Below are 26,235 nucleotides of genomic sequence, written 5' to 3'. Positions count from 1 at the left end.
GGAGGCCACTGTGCTCTTAGGAACCTTAAGTGCAGCAGAAATCTTTTTGTAACCTTGGCCAGATCTGTGCCTTGCCACAATTCTGTCTCTGAGCTCTTCAGGCAGCTCCTTTGACCTCATGATTCTCATTTGCTCTGACATGCATTGTGATCTGGAAGGTCTTATATAGACAGGTGTGTGGCTTTCCTAATCAAGTCCAATCAGTATAATCAAACACAGCTGGACTCAAATGAAGGTGTAGAACCATCTCAAGGATGATCAGAAGAAATGGAAAGCACCTGAGTTAAATATATGAGTGTCACAGCAAAGGGTCTGAATACTTAGGACCATGTGATATTTCAGTTTTTCTTTTTTAATAAATCTGCAACAATGTCAACAATTCTGTGTTTTTCTGTCAGTATGGGGTGCTATGTGTACATTCATGAGGAAGAAGAATGAACTTAAATGATTTTAGCAAATGGCTGCAATATAACAAAGAGTGAAAAATTTAAGGGGGTCTGAATACTTTCCGTACCCACTGTACTTATCTATGGTTTATGCTACTACATCTGGGAAAAACGTAATCTTGCTTTATTTTCACTTTCATTATTGAGCTACAAATCACATTGCATTTATTGTCTGAAGTTTGTATTTTTGTGAAGTTATTTTTTTTTGTGTCATCTCAAGTCTGATCATTTATTGTGATTACATGTCTGGTGAATAAATATTCTTATATATAGACTGTTTTCCCTAAGATTGGTATACGCTTTTAAAAAGAAATTAATCAATAAAAGAATTTGCTACATATTAATTTATGGATATAAGTTGAGAGTCTCCTTCCGCACAGATCTTTGCTTATTGACATAAATAGACACTGTTATATTCAGAGCAGTATAAACATTCTGACATAATGGAGGCACAGCGAGATATTATTAATTTATTATTAATTCTGACAGTTTCTTTGTCTGGATGCAATTTTTTTATATTTCTCTCCCCAGTGCATGAAAGATGACACAGGGGAGACCCACTAGAAGGACATCTGTACTGTACTCAAAACGCAGGGGGTCCTTGCAGGCCCGAATCTGTCTGGGGAGTGGCCCTTGCACAAAGGAGGAGGAATAGCAAATTCACACTGACACTAAGGCCCCTTTCACACTGTCCGTCCATCTCAGCGGGGGATCGATCCGCCGATCCCCTGCTGAGCAGGAGGATGACAGCTGTTCTCCGCTGTGTGCAGAGACACAGCTGTCAGGTCCCCATGCATCTCTATGGGGGAATCGGATGGGAACGGACCGTCGGTCCGTTCTCATCCGATCCGCTGAACGGATGGAAAATAGGGTTTCCATCTGTCCAGATTTGATGGATCAGATCAGATGTCAGCGGACATGTCTCCGCTGACATTCAATGCCCCATAGGGATGCATGGAGGGACCATTCAGATCAGCCAAAAAAACAGACAGGCGGATCTGAATGGTCCACATGTGTGAAAGAGCCCTAAGGGTGAATAAACTGATTGCTGAGAGGGAGACAAGCACTGCATCTGATAAATAAAACACACTGAAGTTACGGACTCTTTAACAGCACAAATCAAAAAGAAGCCCCTTATATCTGTCTGGGCACCTTATATCTGTCTGGGCACTTTATATCTGTCTGGGCACCTTCTATCTGTCTGGGCACCTTCTATCTGTCTGGGCACTTTATATCTGTCTGGGCACCTTCTATCTGTCTGGGCACCTTCTATCTGTCTGGGCACCTTCTATCTGTCTGGGAACCTTCTATCTGTCTGGGCACCTTCTATCTGTCTGGGCACCTTATATCTGTCTGGGCACCTTATATCTGTCTGGGCACATTACGTTTAATTGCACTATTTTCCACATTGGCACTTTTATTATGAGTAAATGTAATTGCACTTTTTTTGAATAATACAAATATTATGTATGAATATTGCATATATGTTTTGAATAGAGTACTGTATATGAATTTGCACTAAGGAAATGCACTTTGGTCTTTATATGTAAGGACCCTTTCACACAGGCGGACCGTTCAGATCTGCCTGTCAGTTTTTTTGGCGGATCTGAGCGGTCACCCCATGCATCTCTATGTCCACTGACATCTAATCCGATCCATTAAATCTGGACGGATGGAAACCCTATTTTCCATCCGTCCAGGGGATGGGATCGGATGAGAACAGACAGACGGTCCGTTCCCATCCATTTCCCCCATAGAGATGCATGGGGACCTGACAGCTGTATTTTATTATTTTCATATGATATTGTAATTTAAAGGTCATTTTAATTCTCCTAGTTATTAATGTCGCTATTGCCATTACATTTAGTGTTATATGGGAGCTATGATTTACACGTTACATTAGTAAAAAAAACCAAAAAACATTATTGAAAGGGGTTGGGGTGACACCGTGAGTTACCGCACCGGGTGACACCAACCCTAGTGATGCCACTGCATAGAGTATATAGTGCAGGGGTCAGGAGTATGTAATGTACAACATGGAGTATATAGTGTGGGGGCCAGGACTCATAATATTGGTATTCAGTAATCAGTGGAATCTTATATGTTACATGAGACAAATTGCAAAGGTCCCACACCGCTGCCTCCCATTTCCTGAGACTGCACTCAGTGACTTGGGTCTGAGACTATACAGACATATCCCTCCACCCAGCACAGCCAGCAAATATCAGAGCAAGCAAATCTGGGAAAATTGCGGTCAGAGATCTTACTAGACCTGGGCACTCTGGACCAATCAGTGAGCAGTATGGGCGGAGGAATGTATTTAGTGTTAATGACCCACCTGTGCTGATCTCTGTAGGAGTGTCCTCCTCTATAAATGTCCCCGTTATTCCATCCTCCTCCATAGACTGCTGATCATCCCTCACATACGTCTCTTCTTCTTCTTCTTCTGCTTTAACCTCAACTTTTATATCTATCAGATCTTCACCCTAAAGAAAATGAGAGAAAAATCATCTGTAAAATATAAGCTCACATAAAGTAATCCACATATCATTCCCACAAGTCCATGTTCTAGATACTCCATCGCACCAACCTTGTAACAGTGAGGGATGGTGTGACCTTCCTGTGTGGAATCCCGGGAATACAGAGGACGGGGACATCTCTCTGGTGGGTTCCTGGTATTAGGTGGCTCCATCATATCCTTGTGTCCTTCTGAAAACTCCTCCATCACTCCATACTCCTCATCCTCCTCTTTATACTCTTCTTTAACATCAATATTATCTTCCCAGAGGTTTCCACTCTGAATATATAATAAAACATTCATTGTAACAAACATGCTGTATATAAATTATAACTACTAATAATCGTCAATCATCTACCTGAGTACACTGCCGGGGTATAAGATTAATACTTCTAAGATCGAGGATCTTTCTAGCAACATTTCTCCCACAACTCTGGGCACCTTACAATCCGCTTACTCGTATCACTAGTGTACCTGTTCCCTCAAATACCTCGTTATTCATGTGACACCTTCTCCTCATTATACTAAGCTAACCTTCCTTCTTTATTTCAAGACATACATTTATCCCTGAAACAATGGGATGCTTACTGTATAATATCTCCTGGCTAGGCACGGTAAATGTCCTCAAAATGTGGTTCCTCCCCAAACTGCTGTACCTATTGGAGACTCTCCCGGTCCAAGTCCCTCTTTCTCGGCTGAAATTGCTGCAAAGTACCTTTGTTACATTTATATTGTATATAGGTGCGTATTGAAAAATACACACATACACACTCTCCCAATGATCCGATCCCTATGGTACCTGCTCGTAGCTGTGATGTCCTCAAGGATGCGGTGCCTGCTCAATGCAGTTGGTTGCAAAACCAACTGCATTAAGCAGGCACCGCATCCTTGAGGACATCACAGCTACGAGCAGGTACCATAGGGATCGGATCATTGGGAGAGTCCGGATGGGAATAGATCTTACAGGCTTCACTAACAGAGCTATCTGGTAAGCGTGTATACTTGGGTGTCTCACACGCGGTGAGGTGGAGGTGCATACCGACCAGTGTTGTTTACACCGGGATTATATATTCCATAGCAACCTCACATGAAGTTCTGGTGGTGATGGACTTTCTTTATCACGGACTCTGATTTTGTATACATATATACATTTCTATATTTTAAATTTCCTTTGTAAGAGACTTATGACTGTATGCGATAAGTTTAGTCATCCAATCATATTAAGTGTTTGGTTTTAGGTATAGCGCTGCTTGTGCTTATTTTTCAATAAGCACCTATATACAGTTTACACTTATTTAGGCGGATGCTTCTTTTATTATTGCTGTGCAGGAGCACACCTGTGTACAAGTACAGATCGCTGGGCGATTGAGCCTTAAGTTTTGTCTTGGTGCTCGGTCCTTCTTCTGTTACATTTATATGGCACCAAAAGTCCCATCGCATAGCACAATCCACTTTGCTTTGGCTGAGATCTAGGGGCGGTCTGGGAGCACCTGACCTGTTAACCACTTCCCATCCGGGCCAATTCTGGCATTTCTCTCCTACATGTCAAAATCAGCATTTATTTGCTAAAAAATACTCAGAACCCCCAAACATTAAAAAAAATATATATGTTTTTTCAACAAAGACCCTATTTTTTATTTCTACACCAACTCTATTTTTTTTTATCACTTTTATTCCTATTGCAAGAAATGTACACATCCCTTGTAATAAGAATGAGGCGTGACAGGTCCTCTTTATGGAGAAATCTGGGGTCACGTAGACCCCAGATATCTCTTCTACCCTGGAAAGCATGAGATTAAAAAAAACATTGATCTCTGCTTCCCAGGATGAAAAACTGGCAGTGTTTACATCTGCCAGCGCCGGAAGTGATGTCATAATGTTGCTTTCGGCCTCCCAGGAGCATAGAGATGGCCGGGGACCATCCATTCTATGGTCAGCTCTATGGCACTGGAGGGCAGCAGGGAGGGGGAGGACATCCCCTCCCGCAGCCTGTAAATCAAGTGGCTCATGACCAGCTAGGGCTTTTACAAGATAGGGAATCACTGGCTGAAAAGAAAGATATCTGGCTGATGCCTGTAGCTGCACCTATCATCCAGATATCACCACTTCAAGTCCAGGATGTCATATGATGGCCTTCCGGTGGTAAGTGGTTAAATTATTATCATGGCTCCCACCTCCAGACTTTCATGTCCTAGTCTGTCCATCCCCCACCCAGTCGCTGGTCTGAAATAGAATTTGGGCTTATCTACCCCACTCACCCATGCCCTTTATTATGGTCAGCTGACTCCACCATGTCCTCTCCACTGAAACAATCCTCCTCCTCTATGATATTTATGTTGTCCATATGGAAAAAATGTTGCACACAGTATTTTCTTTCTTCCCCATGTTCTCTCCTGCTTACCTTTTATATAATCCTTCAATCCCAGACTCCCTGTCCTATGGAAGGATGCTGCCCTGGGCCGAAGCCAATAGATTTCAGTTGGGTCACTTTAAACATACATGTATACCGAGCGCTGAGGGCACAGATCATAGATGGATTCATGGGAAGACCAGGACAAACCTATGCAGCTGTCAAAATACACTTTGTATAGTGCAAGATACAGGCATACACAAAACAAAAGACCACGCTAGGTGCCCCCAGTGGTCACTAGAAGGAGAATTATCTGCAGGACTGTGACAACAACAGCCAGGTCTATTAAGGGTAAAAGTCTCACAACAGTTTATTACCCACAATGTGATGGATAAGAACAGTCAAGTTAATGAAAAAGCCAACAATACCACTGCAATAGGTCCCTGGGCATTAATGGAAGGGCTAATAGAGGGGCGCCAATACAAAAGCCCTGGGAAATACAATACTGCCACTTGAGGAACCAGACGGAGCGCAGCAATGGGCTCGGGTGATATCACGGTTGGCCAGTGGGTGGGAGTAGGAAGAACCAGAGGAAGCCTCGGGGTCCCATAATGGAAGGCAAGCTTGGACAGTTGATGTGATGACATGTTTCGCACCCATGCACTTTATCAAGTCATGATATATCATGCTATAATATTTATATACCCTCTTCATGGCGTAATACCTTTATACCCTCTTCTCTTTTGTGACGGACCCCGTACTTAAGAAGAGTATGTCCGCCGTATAAGCTTCCCTTGCCTGGTACCAGCACGATCCAAGATCCCTTAGCCCATCCCAGTCACTTGTCAAGACATCAATGTAGGGTGGTAAGAAGCATAAGACTGTTTATTCAAACACAGGCACAAAGAGTTATACACTCTGGGACAATCCCCCCTCCCCTTTAGTATATAATCCACATACACATATACATCCCATAATAGGTTGATCCCAAGGCAGACAGAAACAATAGAACGATCGGATACAGGCACTTAACAACAAAACCCCACCCCACCTCAAACTATCTAGCAATGGTTTACTGTATTAGATAAACTCCTACAAGCAGCCTGAAAAGGTCCAACCAATGTATCATAATATATTTCTTGAGGAATATTGTTCATAAATATTATGGTCCTAAGTGAAAGAGCCCCCTTCATTCTTTCAACACAAATCACACATATAGAACCCAGGATAACCGGGGTAACAGGAAATGCTGAGTCCAGTGTGGTTGTACTGTGAGTCTGGTTAGTGCAGACCCAACTGGGTTTCTGGGTCACCCTGTGCCCCTAATAGACACATGGTCACTTACACATAGGAGGGGCCGGGGGAGCTGGGCAAGGAGTTTCCCAACCTCTCTAAGGTAATCTGGGTTCCACAAGCCCCCCGCCCAAAGTAACTCCCGTCACAATGCTGTAATATCTATATACCCTCTTCATGCTGTTTGCGTAATTCAAACCATTGACTATTTTCCTCTTTATTTTTGGGAAATTCAATAAAAATAAAATTACAAAAAAGAATTCCCAGCACCGCTCACCTCTCCTGTCAGCAGCTCCATCATCTTCTTGGTGACTTCTAGAATCTTCTGCATGTTGTGTCTCTCAGGATTTAGGGAATCACATGGAGGCACTGTGATGGTCATATGATCACCTGACTTCACAAGAGGAAATCTCTGTATTGAGGAACCAATAGGAATATCATGTTAGAATCCCAGAATCCTCCTCACTTCTCCGGCCAGGTCTGTGTTTTATTTATTGAGATAAGAGTGATGTCATGTGACCTCCCAGAATCCTCCTCACCTCTCTGGTCAGGTCTGTGTTTTATAAATAGTGATAAGAGTGATGTCATGTGACCTCCCAGAATCCTCTTCACCTCTCCGGTCAGGTCTGTCTTATTTATAGAGATAAGAGTGATGTCATGTGACCTCCCAGAATCCTCTTCAACTCTCCGGTCAGGTCTGTCTTATTTATAGAGATAAGAGTGATGTCATGTGACCTCCCAGAATCCCCCTCACCTCTCTGGTCAGGAATGTGTTTTATTAATAGAGATAAGAGTGATGTCATGTGACCTCCCAGAATCCTCCTCACCTCTCCGGTCAGGTCTGCGTTTTATTAATTGAGATAAGAGTGATGTCATGTGACCTCCCAGAATCCTCCTCACCTCTCCGGTCAGCTCTGTGTTTTATTAATAGAGATAAGAGGGATGTCATGTGACCTCCCAGAATCCTCCTCACCTCTCCGGTCAGCAGGTAGATGATCTCCAGGGTGAGGTTTAGTATCATCTCAGTCATGTGACTCCGGTCCTCCTCCATCTTCATTGGTGCCATCATTTGATCTATACAGGTCTCCTTGTAGACGGATAACTTTGGGAAATGAAAGTAAGAATTATTTGGATGGTATTGGTCACACAATAATAGGATGTGGATGTGAGGGGGGTAATAGAGGCGTTGCTGTACATTCAAGAACAACTACCTGCATGGGACTACATTTATCATTATACAGGATTTATATAGCGCCAACAATTTGTGCAACACTTTACAACATGAAAGCAGGCAATACAGTTACAATACAATTTAATACAGGAGGAATCAGAAGGTCCTGCTCTTTAGAGCTTACAATCTAGGAGGAAGGGTCAAGTGATACAAAAAGGTAATGACTGTGGGGGATGGGCTGATGGAGAAAATAAAAGTACAGTTGTTAGGTGTGGGCACAATAGGCTTCTTTGAAGAGATGAGTTCTCAGGGATCATCAAAAGGCAAACAGAGAAGGAGATAGGGAGTTCCATAGGATAGGAGAGGCTTGGGAGAAGTCCTGGAGGCGAGCATGGGAGGAGGTGACAAGGGAGCTAGAGAGCAGGAGATCCTGGGAGAAACAAAGAGAACCATTTGCTTGGTTTTGTGAGACTAGGTTAAGCTGGGGGCCGAGTTGTGGATGGCTTTGTAAGTTATTGTTAGTATTTTGAATTTAATTTGTTGGGTGAGTGGCAGCCAATGGAGGGATTGGCAAAGAGGGGTGGCAGACGCTGAGCGGTTTGTAAGGTGTATGAGTCTTGTAATAGCATTCATACTAAAAGGGGATAACCTATGTAAGGGAAAGCCAAATGAAGAGAGAGTTGCAGTATTCGAGGCAACGAGGGAGTAGATTTGGAGCTTTGTGGTGTCATTGGTTAGGAAGGGCGTGTTTTGGAGATGTTGTGGAGGTTGAAGCGCTAAGCTGTGGACGTGAATGGATATGGAGCAGAAAGGATAATTCAGAGTACAGAATTACAAATAGAACCTTGGCATGGGTGGACGGGTTGATAGTTGTGCCGTCCATTTTGACAGAGAAATCAGGGGAAGAGGCATGTGGAGGAGGAAATATTATGAGCTCAGTTTTGGATAGAGTTAGAGGAAGTGGAGTGACATCCAGACTGATATGTCTGTTAGTAAATTAGTGATACGTTAGGAGGCTGATGGAGTGAGCTGAAGGGTAGAGAGATAGATTTGGGTGGTGTCAGCATAGAAATGGTATTAAAAGCCATGGGAGGCAATCAATTGACCCAGAGAGGAGGTGTAGACTGAGAATAGGAGAGGTCCAAGAACAGAACCTTGGGGAACCCCAGAGAGTAAGGAAGAGAAGAGGGAGTCGAATTGTAGGTGACACTGAAGGTGCAGTGTGATAGGTTGGAAGAGAACCAGCGAAGAGTACAGTCACAGGGACCAAAGGAGTGGAGTTTTTTGAAGAGGAGGGGTGGTCCACTGTATCAAAGGCAGCAGAGAGGTCCAGGATTAGGAGTACAGAAAAGTTTCCATTGGTTTTAGCTGTTCTCTGTAAGGAGAGCAGTTTCTGTGGAGTGTTGAGAGCGAAATCCAGACAGAAGGGGATTGCGAAATTGTTCTCAATCAAATGGTCACTCAGTCAGTTGTAGACCAGGCTTTCAAGGAGTCTGGAGGAAAAGGGGAATGAAGGAGGCGAGCATGGGGTCCAGAGAGGGCTTTTTAAGGATGAGGGAGACTAGTGCATGTTTTAGAGAGTTGGGGAAGGTGCCAGAACAGAGGGAGAGATTTAGGATGTGGGTTAGTATAAAGTAGTGTAGAATAAATTCAGAGGGTGACTGTAGCACTTGCGCGGAAGCAGGGTCCAGGGGGCAGGTGGGAGTTAGAGAAAATTTAGCAGCCTCATCAATAGTTGCAGGATTGAATGGGGAGGTAATGATTGGACATGGGGTGTTAAGTGGGGGATGCATCTGTACATTGGAGATCTCTTCATGAATTGAATCAATCTTATTGTTGAAGTGATTGGTGATCTCCTGGGCAGTGAGTGAGTTGGAGAGTGGAGGCAGAGGAGGACGAAGAAGAGAGTTGAAGGTAGAGAAGCGTTGTCTGCTTGGCAGTGAAGAGGCAAGAGTAGCATTTTCGGAGGGCAGATTTATATTGGTTGAAGTCATTCTGGGACTTAGTCTTATGCCACAGGTGCTTAAAAGTGCAGCTATGTTTTCTGAAATGTAGCTGCGCTCTTAAGCACGTTTTGCATAGGGGTAGGTGGGCGAAGTACCTGTTAGGAGCTGCGTAGGTCTGGAAGAGTGAGTCCAGAGAAGGCCATCATGGGGGAGGGAAGCAGGAGAAGCAGTGTCGGATTCATGAAGCCAGATTTCAGTAATGGCAAATAAGTTAAAGGAATTTGTGATAAAGAGGTCATGGAGGGAGGTGAGTTTGTCACAGGCAGAGCGGGCATTCCAGAGGGCTCAGGAGAAGGGGAGATTGGTTTTGGGAAGAAGAGTAATGGAAAACAAGTTTTGTGGATTGCGGCTGCTGCCAGAAGGTTTAGGGTGATGGGAACATTGGGCACAGTTATATGATCAGACTATTAAGAGGGCAGAGATTTAAATATAAGTATCATCATCTGCTGGAGATAAAAGACGTCACAGCGATTATGGAGGAAGAGGACGGACATGACGGGGGGGGGGGTTACTGGGTGTAAATAGAAATTAAAATCTTATTACCTCCTCTGCTTCCAATTCCAGCAATGTCTTCTCTCTACTTCCTCCCAACTCACCTCTCACCCGGAACTTCCTGTCTGTATCTGACATCACTTCCTGTCTGTATTCCATAGAGACTTCCTGTCTGGGTAGACGTGATATCACCACCTTGTGGAGCTCAGAGGAACTGCAGCCCTGAGAAACATCTTGGCCTTATGCTGTGTGTATGTATTGTATATCCTTATAGATGGGTCATCTCCACTCCCACGAAGGGGGGTAGAAATATATTACTGCTGGGGGGGGGGGGGGAGACATTTTGGCACCTTTCGATTTTGCAGTAAAATTGATTGCAGATTTAGTCATGTAGAACATCTGTTATATGGATACAAAGAACCCCAGCCGAGAGTAAAGGGTGGAAATGGCTCCTGATCCCCAGATTTGGGCAATTATGTCACCAATATAAATGGAAAAAACCCGCGCTATGTGTAACAACTCAAATACCTACAAAAATAACTTCTACCGGACTGCTGCTGTAACAAAGGTAAGTATTCCCTTTATCAACTAGAAGAGCATTATGTGTCACAGCGCTGTCCTATTGTGTGTGCACATAAATTATCACAAACACACTAAAATATGTGGACAGGGCCAGGAAAAGGGGTGGGCAGGAGGGGCGGCTGCCCTGGGTGCAGTGGTTTTATTGCAGGAATGGGGGCACCCTGACCCTAACCCTAAGGGAGGGGGGCTGCAGTTTGTCATCTTTGCCCTGGGCCCTGTATCACCTTGTCCCAGCACTGTATGTGGATACCTTCATATATAAAGTGCTAGGAGTTTAAAATAATATTCTCTGCGGATCTACTGCTCCCACTTTACACCTACTTCATTGATCTTTTGGTGTTTATCAATAAATGAAGTAAACTGAATCATGTGCAAATTTATATACAACATAAAGTGCTTTGTGCTCGAGATGCTGTTCCCTGCAGATCCACTGCTTCCATTTTGCACATACTTCTTTAATCTCGTAATATTTGCTGCTATATTAAATAACCTAAAAACCTGTGCAAATTCATGTAATCATACAACATTGTGTACTCAATATAGTGTTCTCGCAAGTCCACTGCTTCCACTTTGCATCTACTTCTCAAAAAAAGTCCACAAATGAATGAAAAGTTGCTAAGGTGTGAAAGTTCTCCGTGCTCCAAACTGTGCCAGCTGTAGTGTAGCCACGCCTTCTTCCACTTCTTACACACGTGATGGTGAGGGCGCCCCCTTAGTTGTGCTTCCCCACTCACCAGAGCAATATGACTCCCAGCTTTTCAGCTACCAGAGTCACAAACATCCTTCACACTCTCCTCACCTCCGATGGCAAAGGAACTGAATCCTCCTCGCTCACTCCTGCAAGTCTGCTGCACTTTCTGTCAGTCTCCCTCCTAGACTCGGCTTCCTCCTCCGACCGCTGTTCCAGCAGGAGCTCCGCCTCTTCATACACACTCAGGGAGGAGAGAAAGGGGAAGGATATACAGTACATACACACACAGCACAAGGCCGTGTTCACAACTTCACACTACCAGACGTTTCTCAGGGCTGCAGTTCCTCTGAGCTCCACAAGGTGGTAATCTCACTTCTTCCCAGACAGGAAGTGTCTATTGAATACAGACAGGAAGTGATGTCAGGTACAGACAGGAAGTGATGTCAGGTACAAACAGGAAGTGATGTCAGATATAAAAAGATTTTCCGGTTGAGAGGTGAGTTGGGAGGAAATAAAGAGAAGCCATTACTGGAAGTGGAAGCAGAGGCGGTAATAAGATCTTATTTTCTATTTACACCCAGTAAACCCCCCCCCCCGTCATGTCCGTCCTCTTCCTCCATAGTCACTGTGATGTCTTTTATCTCCAGCAGATGATGATACACACATATATAGTGTGGAATCCTAGATCAACCCCTTCAGGGGCAGAACATTTCCCCACTTACGGGGCCGGAACATTCTCCTCATTCTTATTTCTCGATCAGTCTTTTTTTTTAACAACTTAGTTGACTTGTATCAGATGTGGGGGTTGGGGGGTTTGTTTAGACAAAAGGGAATCTTATTTGTCCCTCTTTACCAGCAGATCAAAAACTAGCAAAAAAGACTTTGTGATCTGTGAAGCCAAAGGTAAGAGACTTCTGGATGAAAACAACACTAAACTGAATGTTCCTCTGTGTAATCCCACCGGGGTCCATTCTTCCCTCATATTATCCCCCATACATCCCCATCCTAACATTGTACAACCAGTACAGTCCACATCATTCTCTCTCATCAATTATTGGTTTGCAGGGAACCTGTATAGATCACATGACCAGTGAGGATGGAGGAGGGCCGGAGTCACATGACTGAGAAGATACTAAACCTCACCCTGGAGATCATCTACCTGCTGACCGGAGAGGTGAGGAGGATTCTGGGAGGTCACATGACATCACTCTTATCTCTATGAATAAAACACAGACCTGACCGGAGAGGTGAGGAGGATTCTGGGAGGTCACATGACATCACTCTTATCTCTATTAATAAAACACAGACCTGACCGGAGAGGTGAGGAGGATTCTGGGAGGTCACATGACATCACTCATCTCTATTAATAAAACACAGACCTGACCAGAGAAGTGAGGAGGATTCTGGGATTCTAACATGATATTCCTAATGGTTCCTCAATACAGAGATTTCCTCTTCTGAAGTCAGGTGATCATATGACCATCACAGTGCCTCCATGTGACTCCCTAAAACCTGAGAGACACAACATGCAGAAGATTCTAGAAGTCACCAAGAAGATGATGGAGCTGCTGACAGGAGAGGTTAGCGGTGCTGGGAATTCTTTTTTGTAATTGTATTTTTATTGTTACATCCATTGTATTTCACAAAACAGGCAATGAAGAGGGTATATAGATATTACACCATGAAGAGGGTATATAGATATTACACCATGAAGAGGGTATATAGATATTACACCATGAAGAGGGTATATAGATATTACACCATGAAGAGGGTATATAGATATTACACCATGAAGAGGGTATATATAGATATTACACCATGAAGAGGGTATATAGATATTACACCATGAAGAGGGTATATAGATATTACACCATGAAGAGGGTATATAGATATTACACCATGAAGAGGGTATATAGATATTACACCATGAAGAGGGTATATAGATATTACACCATGAAGAGGGTATATAGATATTACACCATGAAGAGGGTATATAGATATTACACCATGAAGAGGGTATATAGATATTACACCATGAAGAGGGTATATATAGATATTACACCATGAAGAGGGTATATAGATATTACACCATGAAGAGGGTATATAGATATTACACCATGAAGAGGGTATATAGATATTACACCATGAAGAGGGTATATAGGTATTACACCATGAAGAGGGTATATAGGTATTACACCATGAAGAGGGTATATATAGATATTACACCATGAAGAGGGTATATAGATATTACACCATGAAGAGGGTATATAGATATTACACCATGAAGAGGGTATATAGATATTACACCATGAAGAGGGTATATAGATATTACACCATGAAGAGGGTATATATAGATATTACACCATGAAGAGGGTATATAGATATTACACCATGAAGAGGGTATATAGATATTACACCATGAAGAGGGTATATAGATATTACACCATGAAGAGGGTATATAGATATTACACCATGAAGAGGGTATATAGATATTACACCATGAAGAGGGTATATAGATATTACACCATGAAGAGGGTATATAGATATTACACCATGAAGAGGGTATATAGATATTACACCATGAAGAGGGTATATATAGATATTACACCATGAAGAGGGTATATAGATATTACACCATGAAGAGGGTATATAGATATTACACCATGAAGAGGGTATATAGGTATTACACCATGAAGAGGGTATATAGATATTACACCATGAAGAGGGTATATAGATATTACAGCTTGCAATAGACATACAGCATACTTGGACAGTATATGCAGTAAACTGAAATAAGTCAGAGGAACCCTGAAAGTTCTGGATAGAACATGGAGCTGTTTGGCCATCTGATGGACATGTCTGGGTTTGGTGGTTGCCAGGAGAACGGTATTTGCCTGACTGCATTGTGCCAAGTGTAAAGTTTTGTGGAGGGGGGGGTTATGGTGTGGGTGAGTTGAAGCTGTTATAGCTGCAAAGGGTGGAGCCAACTCAATATTGAACCCTATGGACTAAGACTGGGAGGCCATTAAAGTTCATGTGTGTGTAAAGGCAGGCGTCCCAATACTTTTGGCAATATAGTGTAAGTGAAGGTTTTCAGTAACCGGGAGCACCTGGTATAATAGTTTGTAGATGGAGGATATGAGGTGTGGTTGGTGTGGGCCTTGGATTCATATGTGTTTGAATTTGGTTGGGCGGTGTAAAGCTAATGATGGAGGGGGGGGGGGGTGGAGAAAAATGCTTCCATTGAATATAAGAGGTAAAGAGGTTATTGGGAATATGGAGCTTAGTGTGGAATTCCTCAAAGGGTCTGAGTTTTCTTGTAACCAAATCTACAAAATGACGCAACTATAAGGAGAATTATCTGCAGGACGGTGAAAACAGCAGCCAGGTCTATTAAGAGGAAAAGTCTCACACCCCTCTTGGAGAGATGTGCCAAGGGGTGGAATGAAAGACTCAGTTTGCAGGTACGTTTGTCATAATGTGCTAGTATACCGTGCATACTAGTATACCGTGCATACTAGCACATTATGACAGACCGGCAGGGGGATCAGAGTTTTTATTTTGTAAAATTACTTTACTACTGCTTTAGGCCTGGCTCACATGTATGCAGATTGGCAGCCCACATTTGCACAGGCACAGCAGCCTGGACTGTCATACCTGCGTTTCCTGCAGAAAAAAAGATGCATGCATCATTCATTTATAAAATGTAGTGGCCATGAAATCACTGCGACTCACCTGTGGTTCCTGCATACACAAATGCACTGTTTTTTAATGTGTGGCCCACGCATCTAAAAATGCAGCATGTTTGATGGTGCAGGAACTGTAGGGAAATCGCATGGTCCAAATGCAGCGATTTCAAGGCCACTGCATTTTTATAATGATGGATGCATCTTTTTTCTGCAGGAAACGCAGGCATGGCAGCCCATTCAAATGAATGGAATTCTGTGCCCATGCAAACCTGCATACATGTGAACCAGGCCTAAAATAAGCCCATCAAGCTGTGAAATAGCACTGTGTGTGGAAGATATCTGCACATGCTGTGTGCTCTCTAATCAATACAGACACAGCCAGGTCACTACATAATACGGGGAGCCAGGGGAGGAGAAAGACCTACCTGTGTGGTGGGGGGGAGAGAACACTACTGTGTGTGTGGGGGGGGGGGGGGGAGCAGAGGACACAAGTGTGAGAGGAGGAGGGGGAGAGAAGAGGACACTACTGTGTGTGTGTGGGGGGGGGGGGAGCTGAGGACACTATGTGTGAGAGGGGGAGAGAAGAGGACACTACTGTGTGAGAGGAGAAGGGGGAGAGAAGAGGACACTACTGTGTGTGTGTGGGGGAGGGGGAGAGAAGAGGACATTACATAATATGGGGAGCCAGGGGAGGAGAAAGACCTACCTGATCCTAGGCAGCCAAGCTCTGATCACCATCCGTGGGTTGCTGTTGGCTGCCACAGCACTCTGACATCGGATCCACTGCACCATCATTCCCCGAGGTCTCCTATCTCAGGCAGCAGAATGCATGGCAAGGGGCGGGGTCAGAGCTTCAGTGGAGCTCACGGCCCCGCTTGCTCCTCCTTGCTTGAGAATTATTTTTTTTATGCTGATTCCGAGTACACAGTGAGTTGATGGACTGTCACTTGCAGCACCGATGGGGCTCCTGATTTGCGGGCAGCGCAGGCTTTAGGGTCAGTTGCTTTGAGCCCCAAAACAGTGACAGGGCCCTGGGCAGCTGCCCCATTTGCCCTGCGTTAAAGACGGCCCTGAATTTAACAAAGCTACTTTGCAGCAATTTCAGCAGAGAAAGAGGGACTTGGACCGGGAGAGTCTCCAATAGGTACAGCAGTTTGGGGAGGAACCACATTTTGAGGTGATTTACCGTGCCTAGCCAGGAGATATTATACAGTAAGCATCCCATTGTTTCAGGGATAAATGGATGTCTTGAAATAAAGAAGGAAGGTTAGCTTAGTATAATGAGGAGAAGGTGTCACATGAATAACGAGGTATTTGAGGGAACAGGTACACTAGTGATACGAGTAAGCGGATTGTAAGGTGCCCAGAGTTGTGGGAGGAATGTTGATAGAAAGATCCTCGATCTTAGAAGTATTAATCTTATACCCCGGCAGATATTTGACAATTATTAGTAGTTATGAATAATACACAGCATACAATGATTGTTTTATTTTATATTCAGAGTGGAAACCTCGGGGATGATAATATTGATGTTAAAGAAGAGTATAAAGAGGAGGATGAGGAGTATGGAGTGATGGAGGAGTTTTCAGAAGGACACAAGGATATGATGGAGCCACCTAATACCAGGAACCCACCAGAGAGATGTCCCCGTCCTCTGTATTCCCGGGATTCCACACAGGAAGATCACACCATCCCTCACTGTTACAAGGTTGGTGAGACAGAGATTATAAAACACAGACTCATGGAGACAATGTGTGGATTATTTTATGAGAGCTTATATTTTACAGATGATTTTTCTCTCATTTTCTTTAGGGTGAAGATCTGATAGATATAAAAGTTGAGGGCAAAGCAGAAGAAGAAGAAGAGACGTATGTGAGGGATGATCAGCAGTCTATGGAGGAGGATGGAATAACGGGGACATTTATAGAGGAGGACACTCCTATAGAGATCCGCACAGGTGGGTCATTAACACTAAATACATTCTTCCACTTATACTGATCACTGATTGGTCCAGAGTGCCCAGGTCTAGCAAGATCTCTGACTGCAATTTTCCCAGATTTACTTGCTCTGATGTCTGCTGGCTGTGCTGGGTGGAGGGATATGTCTGTATAGTCTCAGAACCACTTCACTGAGTGCAGTCTCAGGAGATGGGAGGCAGCGGTGTGGGACCTCTGCAACTTGTCTCATGTAAACATTTAAGCTTGCACTGATTCCTGAATACCAATATTATGAGTCCTGACCCCTGCACTATATACTCAATGTTGTACATTACATGCTCCTGATTCCTGCGCTGTATACTCTATGTTGTACATTACATGCTCCTGATTCCTGCACTATATACTCTATGTTGTACATTACATGCTCCTGACCCCTGCACTATATAATCTATGTTGTACATTACATACTCCTGACCCCTGCACTATATACTCTATTTTGTACATAATTCTGATACTGTATAGTCCGAAATTTTGTATCCTATATAATAAGTTGTACATTACATAGGCCTTACTTCTTTTGCACCCATTTTCTACCAGCTGGACATTTTATATCTGATGATTTGACTGCAAAACTATATCTAGACCACTGTTCCTGATCTTTGCTGACAGTATTATGATAGGAGATGTACCAGGTGATCTGAGGAAAGCTAACGTGATACTGATATTCAAAAAAGGCCAGAGGCACATCCCGGGAAATTATAGGCCGATCAGCCTGACATCAATAGTATGTAAGCTTCTGGAGGGGATGATAAGGGACTATATCAAAGAGTTTGCTAAAGACAACAACATCATCAGCAGTAATCAGCAAGGGTTTACAAAAGGGCATTCTTGTCAAACCAATCTGCTAACATTCTACGAGGAGGTGAGCTAGATAGGGGGAGACCAGTGAATGTGGTGTACCTGGATTTTGCTAAGGCGTTTAATACAGTTCCCCACAAACGCTTAATTTATAAAATAAGGTCTGCAGGCATCGACCACAAGGTTTGCTCTTGGATACAAAACTGGTTAAAGGGGCGTGTCCAAAGGGTGGTAATAAATAACGCATAGTCAGACTGGTCTGGGGTGGTAAGTAGGGTCCCCCAAGGCTCAGTCCTGGGACCAACTTTGTTCAATGTATTCATAAACAGCATTGAGAAACGGGATCATTTGTTCTATATCAGTTTTTGCAGATGACACAAAATTGGGCAGGGCAATAACTGAACAGCATGAAGCAGATATCCTACAGAATGACCTGAACAAAATCACAGAGTGGGCAACTACATGGCAAATGAGGTTTAATGTGGAGAAGTGTAAGGTTTTGCACTTGGGGACTAAAAACATAAAAGCACAATACACTTTAAAGGGGGAACCACTGGGGGAATCAAGAATGGAGAAAGATCTGGGAGTCTTAGTGGAAGATACAGTGAAAAAGCTATCAGTGCAATAATAATGTATAGTAAGTGGAAACAAGGTAAAAAATATATATTACAGTGAAAAAAATATTACAGTGATATAAATATCAATATATATACAGTGATACCTCGATTCATGAACGCTTCTATTCACGAACAGGAGCGTGGCCATTTAATGCTATTTCCAGGCTGTCACATGGTCGTGACTTCTTGTAGGAAGATCGAGGTGAGAAGAAGAGACACAGAAAGAAGTACTGTGAAGACACTTTTTGCTTTATGATGTGCTTATTAGCACATACAGTACTGTATTACTGTACTGTACAATACTGTACAGTACTTCTGTACAATACTTCTGTACAATACTGTACTTACTGTATTGTATGTCACAGCCTCCCACCTGCCTTCCTTCATGCCAGAAGTCATCTCAAGCAAGGTTAGTGTTCTCTCTTTATACATTACTATACTGTACTAATGTGTATTGTAATTTGTTTCATATTTTTGTGCTTCAAAAACCAAAAAAAAAAGGGCAGAACGGATTAACCGGATTTACATTGAACCCTATGGGAAAATGTGCCTCGGTTCACGACCAATTCGGTTCGCGACCAGAGTCAGTTCACGAATTAAGTTTGTGAACCAAGGTATCACTGTATCAATAAACTGAATTAAATTGAATTAAATGTACGGCTGCTAACACCAACTGTGTTTTCACCTCACAACAAAATGCTACATATAACCAAATAGTACAAAATGTGAACCAAATGGTCAAACGTAATCAAAAGAAAATTACATAATAATAAACTCAAATCCTCCAACCGTGAAAATATGCTGTGCATATCACATTGAAAAATAGTGGGTGGAGCCAAAAGGGACAAAGATTTAGAGTACTAACATCCCTGTAGATATATATATATATATATACATACAGTGGGTACGGAAAGTATTCAGACCCCCTTAAATTTTTCACTCTTTGTTATATTGCAGCCATTTGCTAAAATCATTTAAGTTCATTCTTCTTCCTCATGAATGTACACATAGCACCCCATACTGACAGAAAAACACAGAATTGTTGACATTGTTGCAGATTTATTAAAAAAGAAAAACTGAAATATCACATGGTCCTAAGTATTCAGACCCTTTGCTGTGACACTCATATATTTAACTCAGGTGCTTTCCATTTCTTCTGATCATCCTTGAGATGGTTCTACACCTTCATTTGAGTCCAGCTGTGTTTGATTATACTGATTGGACTTGATTAGGAAAGCCACACACCTGTCTATATAAGACCTTCCAGATCACAATGCATGTCAGAGCAAATGAGAATCATGAGGTCAAAGGAACTGCCTGAAGAGCTCAGAGACAGAATTGTGGCAAGGCACAGATCTGGCCAAGGTTACAAAAAGATTTCTGCTGCACTTAAGGTTCCTAAGAGCACAGTGGCCTCCATAATCCTCAAATGGAAGACGTTTGGGACGACCAGAACCCTTCCTAGAGCTGGCCGTCCGGCCAAACTGAGCTATCGGGGGAGAAGAGCCTTGGTGAGAGAGGTAAAGAAGAACCCAAAGATCACTGTGGCTGAGCTCCAGAGATGCAGTCAGGAGATGGGAGAAAGTTGTAGAAAGTCAACCATCACTGCAGCCCTCCACCAGTCGGGGCTTTATGGCAGAGTGGCCCGACGGAAGCCTCTCCTCAGTGTAAGACACATGAAAGCCCGCATGGAGTTTGCTAAAAAACACCTGAAGGACTCCAAGATGGTGAGAAATAAGATTCTCTGGTCTGATGAGACCAAAATAGAACTTTTTGGCCTTAATTCTAAGCGGTATGTGTGGAGAAAACCAGGCACTGCTCATCACCTGTCCAATACAGTCCCAACAGTGAAGCATGGTGGTGGCAGCATCATGCTGTGGGGGTGTTTTTCAGCTGCAGGGACAGGACGACTGGTTGCAATCGAGGGAAAGATGAATACGGCCAAGTACAGGGATATCCTGGACAAAAACCTTCTCCAGAGTGCTCTGGACCTCAGACTGGGCCGAAGGTTTACCTTCCAACAAGACAATGACCCTAAGCACACAGCTAAAATAACGAAGGAGTGGCTTCACAACAACTCCGTGACTGTTCTTGAATGGCCCAGCCAGAGCCCTGACTTAAACCCAATTGAGCATCTCTGGAGAGACCTAAAAATGGCTGTCCACCAACGTTTACCATCCAACCTGACAGAACTGGAGAGGATCTGCAAGGAGGAATGGCAGAGGATCCCCAAATCCAGGTGTGAAAGACTTGTTGCATCTTTCCCAAAAAGACTCCTGGCTGTATTAGATCAAAAGGGGGCTTCTACTAAATACTGAGCAAAGGGTCTGAATACTTAGGACCATGTGATATTTGAGTTTTTCTTTTTTAATAAATCTGCAACAATGTCAACAATTCTGTGTTTTTCTGTCAGTATGGGGTACTATGTGTACATTCATGAGGAAGAAGAATGAAGTTAAATGATTTTAGCAAATGGCTGCAATATAACAAAGAGTGAAAAATTTAAGGGGGTCTGAATACTTTCCGTACCCACTATATATATATATATATAATCTAGAGAGAGAGAGAGAGAGAGGAGATGGAATGTGGGACTTTTACGGTACTCTGGACAAATTTTTTTTAAAAGAAACATTGAATTTTATAAAATGTATCAACTTTATTTTTTTTCTAAATGTCTGCATTTACAAGCTTACGACATTTGAGACATCTGAGGCACATTAGGTATATGGGATATTTTGGCTATATATGTAAGTATAATAGTTTTTTGAAAATAACACACATATATATATATATATATATATATATATATATATATATATATATATATATATATATATATATATATATATATATATATATATATATATATATATAATATAATATATATACACAGAAATTACCAGTTTTAAATACTGATGCTATATAGGTTTATAAAACCATGGATACCAATTACTGCATATGTCTTTGACAGGTGCTATTGGCAGTTCTTAATTGTTCTTTCCTTTGGGCTGAACACCCCCTCTGCGGGAGACCCAGCAGGTGGGGCCACTGTGTTGCTTGATGTGGCTGAGTCTGTGGAACCAAGCCCGCATTTCATTTTACCATTTTCTTCACCACACTAGGGAACTCCATGCTTCAGGTATGGGCTCCCTAATATTCCTAAATTCCTTATTTTCTGGACACCTTAATGACATATCAGTATGTAATATATATGTAATCATCTCATGTGTATGCTTTGTTACTTTAGTAATCATGCAGTATACATCTTTATTTCCCTGAAGAAGCTAATTTGGCAAAACCGGTCGGAAATTGAAGTACAATAATATGTATATTTACTTGTTTACTGGAACATAAAGAACTTGATTGATGTGAATGTGATTTTACTAAATTGTACAAAAATAAAGTTGATACATTTTATAAAATTCAATGTCTCTTTTAAAAAATTCTTGTCCAGAGTACCGTTAAAGTCCCACATTCCAAATCTCCTCTCTGTGTCACATGTGAATAATAAAATCCAGTCCCAAAAAGATCAAAATCAAATATAGTGATCTCCACCTCTGTGACCATGCTTATAGTCCCACCACCACCAGAAATAGTGGCCTCTCATTGCACTGTCTGACCCAAGAACTACCAAGGGTCAGATAAAGCTGTCCCCCATGGGGGTATACAGATGGTAAAGCGGATCACACTTGGGAAGGAGAGACAAGATTCCAGGCTTCGGTATCACTCAATCATGGGCACATTTCAAGCAAAGGAGAGAGAATAAAGAGAAAGATCTAATGCTCTCTGCTGGATGCTTGAATAAATTTATTGAGGTAATAAAACTTACAAATCCGGCACTCAATAGTGCATGAGAAGTGCAGTTCCGTACACAATCAGGGAGGGATGTGACGTCTAACATGCAGGCTCCGCCCCTATACGCGTTACGTTGGCGCATTAGGCAATGACTTCTTCGGTAGGGGCGTTAGTACCCCTGTGGGGGACAGCTTTATCTGACCCTTGGTAGTTCCTGTGTCAGACAGTGAGGTGAGAGGCCACTATTTCTGGTGGTGGTGGGACTATAAGCACGGTCACAGAGGTGGAGATCACTGGATTTGATTTTGATCTTTTTGGGACTGAATTTTATTATTCACATGTGATATGCACAGTATATTTTCACGGTTGGAGGATTTGAGTTTATGATTATTATGTAATTTTCTTTTGATTACTTAGTGGAAGATAGACTTGGCAATACCATGCAATGTCAAGCGGCAGCTGCCAAGGCTGGCAGAATATTAGCAGACAAAGCTGCCTAATGTGGACAGAGTTCTCATTTATGGGAGCCAATCTGCTGATGTCTAGTAATAATCTTTTGTATTTCTATTTTAGTAGATGGATGGGAGATGAGGAAAACCTCAGAGAATTGTCTCACTTTGTCTCCAGACTGTAAAGTAGAAGATGAGGACATCACACAGTATAGTCCAGGAGAAAACCCGGCTACCTCAAATGTCCATCCAGCACCACACAGTGTAGAAGGACCATCGTATTCCTCTTATCCTGAGGAACCTCAGACTGTGAGGGACGGTGTCGTCCTTCCAACAGATAAGAGGTTTTCCTGTACTGAGTGTGGGAAGTGTTTCCATTTTAAATGCAATTTTGATGTGCACAAAAGATCTTGCACAAGTAAGAAGCCATATTCCTGTCCTGAGTGTGGGAAATGTTTTTCACAGAAGTCCAGTCTTGACAGACATGAGAAGTCTCACATGGATGAAAAGACTTACTCCTGCCCTGAGTGTGGGAAATGTTTTTCAACAAAAAGATATTTTGTCATTCATCAGAGATGTCACACGGGGGAGAAGCCATATTGCTGTCTTGAGTGTGGGAAATGCTTTTCACAGAAGTCCCATCTTCACACACATCAGCAACTGCACACGGGGCTGAAGCCATTTTCCTGTTCAGATTGTGGGAAATGTTTTGTACGAAAATCAAACCTTATTACGCATCAGAGGTCTCACACTGGGGAGAAGCCATATTGTTGTCCTGAGTGTGGGAAATGCTTTTCACAGAAGTCTCATCTTCATGCACATCAGCAACTGCACACGGGGCTGAAGCCATTTTCCTGTTCAGATTGTGGGAAATGTTTTGTACGAAAATCAAACCTTGTTACACATCAGAGGTCTCACTTAGGGGAGAAGCCATATTCCTGTTCTGAGTGCGGGAAATGTTTTTCACAGAAGTCTATTCTTAAGACACATCAGAGATCTCACACGGGGGAGAAGCCGTATTCCTGTCCTGAGTGTGGGAAATGTTTTTCACAGAAGTCTCATCTTTGCAATCATCGGAGATCTCACATGGGGGAGAAGCCGTATTCCTGTCCTGAGTGCGGAAAATGTTTTTCACAGAAGCCCCATCTTCACACACATCAGAGATCTCACACAGGGGAGAAACCCTGTCCTGAGTAAGGGAATTGTTAGTCACTGAAGTCCTGTCGTCCTGTACATCAGGGATCCCACGCAACCCTTGAGGTGTATTAGTGCCCTGAGTGCGGGAAATGTCTTCTATATGAATGTTGGTGGACATGTGGGGAAGAAGCATGTAACGGAGCTCCAATACCCAGCCTAGGTAGCTCCGCTGTATAATCTTTGGAGCTGAGGAAGTGCTAAAATTTCCAAGGCAAACCCCCCCCCCCCCCCAGTAACTGGACGACACACAGTTCTGGAAGTCAAACTAGACTGAGTTTGTTTATTGAAAACACAAGGGATCTACAATCTAGGAAAACCCCTCCCTCTTCGAGCCATCCCACACACACAGCTGAACATCCCATAATAACCTTACTCACAGGAACAATAGACTGCAGGTATTTAACAATAACAAACCCCCACCCATCTCCTGAGGGACACTGCTCCCTCACTCTTTCAACAAAAAAAACACACTCTCAGTGTCCATTCCACTACACTGTTCCCCCTTAACCACAAGCCGGCATACACAGTCTGATCCATAACGGATCGGCTTAGGGATGTCCGGGGAGTACTCACAGATCATTTTTCCAGTTCAGTTTGTCGCGATAACCCGTCAGCATTGCCATTCTGTTGTCCATACAAGTAGGGCTGAAGCTTCTTTTTCCTGGGCAGAAGCTTTCTGCTCAAGTAGGTTACGGGTTGTTCTCTGCCAATTTCTCCAACCTGGCTCAATACTGCTCCCAATCCAAACATTGAAGCGGCTGGACCTCAGAAGGCCAGTAGGTCTCCGTGATGTGGGCCTGGCATCTGGACTGGCAGTAACACTGAGGGCAACTGGCCTAGGTCGTTCCCCAGTAAGATGTGGGTGGGGAGCTCCCGTATCAACCCCACATCAATCAGACCTGACCCGTCACCCCAATTCAAGTGGACCCTCGCAGTGGGTAACCGGTGTACTGCTCCCCCTGCCATCCGTACCACTACTGAGCCTCCGGTTCGGGCGGCATCTGGGACCAGGTGTCGCTTGACCAAGGTGAGAGTGGCTCCCGTGTCTCGGAGATCTTGCGCGGGCTTTCCATTTAACTGTACGGATTGTAAATGGTGCTGTCTGTTCTCTGTAGTGGCTTGCACCAGGTTAGCTTTGTGAAGGGTACCCAATTGCTCCTCGGTGGGTTTGAACCTGGGTACGACTGGGGGAACCTCTGCGGCATAGTAGGGGACCGTTGTCCGTGCTGAAGGGGGTGACCCTGGTCGGATCCCTGCATCTTGGTTCCTGCTCTGGGTACAGTTTCGTCGATAGTGCCCAAACTGCTTGCACCTGTGGCACTGTACCCCACTGCGGGACGGGTGTCTGGTGTTTGGAGGAGATTTGCCCCCTCTGTGGTAGTGGGGGTCCTGTTCGAATCCATGAAGCGTGGTTCCGATTCTGAGTGTAGTCTCTCTGATAGTGCACAAATGGCACTGCACTCCGTTGTGCCCGTGGTATCGATTTTCTGGGCGCTTAGGGATTAGTCCTGATCTTTGTGGTGCTGGTGACCCTGGGTTATTGTTCAACGGTCTGGGGTTTGGTCTGAAGCTAATATGGGATTGCCTGCGGGCATTCTGATATTCATCGGCCTGCCTGGCCGCATCGGGGAGAGTGGTAGGTTTGCGGTCCCTTACCCACTCCTGTACCCCTGGGTTTAGTCCATTATAGAATTGTTCCAATAAAATCAGCTGGGTGATTGCTTCTGCTGTGGTTGCTTGACAGGCTTGTAGCCAGGCTTGGGCTGCCCTCTGCATATGGCAAGCCCATTCAGTGTGTGTGTCCTTCTCCTGTTTCTTTGTTTCCCTGAAGCATCTCCTGTACGCCTCTGGGGTGATGGCATATCTTGCCAAAATCACTTCCTTTACCCGGCTATAGCTTGAGATTTCCTCCTCTGGCATGGCTCTGTAGGCTTCTGCTGCACGGCCTGACAGTTTACCAGCTAGGATCCGTACCCAGTCTGTTAGTGGTACTTTGTACAGCCTGCATTGCCGTTCAAAATCTTGCAGGAAACCATCGATCTCTTCCTCTGCTTCCACAAACATTTTAAAGGCATCATGTGGTACCTTTTAATCTTGTCTCTGGTGCCTGTGTAGTAGTTGACTGTCTCTCCAAGGCACGCTGC

At 43.5% G+C, this 26,235-nt stretch overlaps 5 protein-coding genes across 5 annotated transcripts in view; 2 read left to right on the top strand and 3 right to left on the bottom strand.

Moving 5' to 3' along the window:
- LOC309548765 (uncharacterized protein) overlaps window positions 1-25,993 on the top strand; it is a gene marked incomplete at its 3' end in the record, with an annotated part of 203,203 nt that extends 177,210 nt beyond the window's left edge. Inside the window, exons 2-3 of the mRNA XM_082248713.1 lie at window positions 23,019-23,471; window positions 25,923-25,993. Coding sequence (XP_082104839.1) covers window positions 23,033-23,471; window positions 25,923-25,993 — 510 coding nt within the window. The 5' untranslated portion in view covers window positions 23,019-23,032. The remainder of the gene's footprint in view (window positions 1-23,018; window positions 23,472-25,922) is intronic.
- The window catches only part of LOC309550236 (uncharacterized protein), a gene marked incomplete at both ends in the record, with an annotated part of 809,557 nt that overhangs the window by 631,446 nt on the left and 151,876 nt on the right, over window positions 1-26,235 (bottom strand).
- The window catches only part of LOC309548769 (uncharacterized protein), a gene marked incomplete at its 3' end in the record, with an annotated part of 166,469 nt that overhangs the window by 54,017 nt on the left and 86,217 nt on the right, over window positions 1-26,235 (bottom strand). The window lies entirely within an intron of this gene.
- LOC309548767 (uncharacterized protein) lies at window positions 787-16,030 on the bottom strand (the record flags this gene model as incomplete). The annotated part of the gene is made up of 5 exons (XM_082248715.1): window positions 787-833; window positions 2,785-2,932; window positions 3,037-3,243; window positions 15,207-15,215; window positions 15,974-16,030. The coding sequence occupies 5 exons, from the start codon at window positions 16,028-16,030 to the stop codon at window positions 787-789; spliced, it is 468 nt and encodes a 155-aa protein (XP_082104841.1).
- LOC309548766 (uncharacterized protein) lies at window positions 16,716-21,641 on the top strand (the record flags this gene model as incomplete). The annotated part of the gene is made up of 3 exons (XM_082248714.1): window positions 16,716-16,946; window positions 17,051-17,195; window positions 21,622-21,641. 3 exons carry the CDS (start codon window positions 16,716-16,718, stop codon window positions 21,639-21,641), a joined length of 396 nt encoding a protein of 131 aa, XP_082104840.1.

Source organism: Pelophylax lessonae, assembly GCF_965119305.1.
Source record: "Pelophylax lessonae genome assembly, chromosome: 3".
NCBI lineage: Eukaryota > Metazoa > Chordata > Amphibia > Anura > Ranidae > Pelophylax > Pelophylax lessonae.
This window is presented reverse-complemented; position numbering and strand designations above follow the sequence as displayed.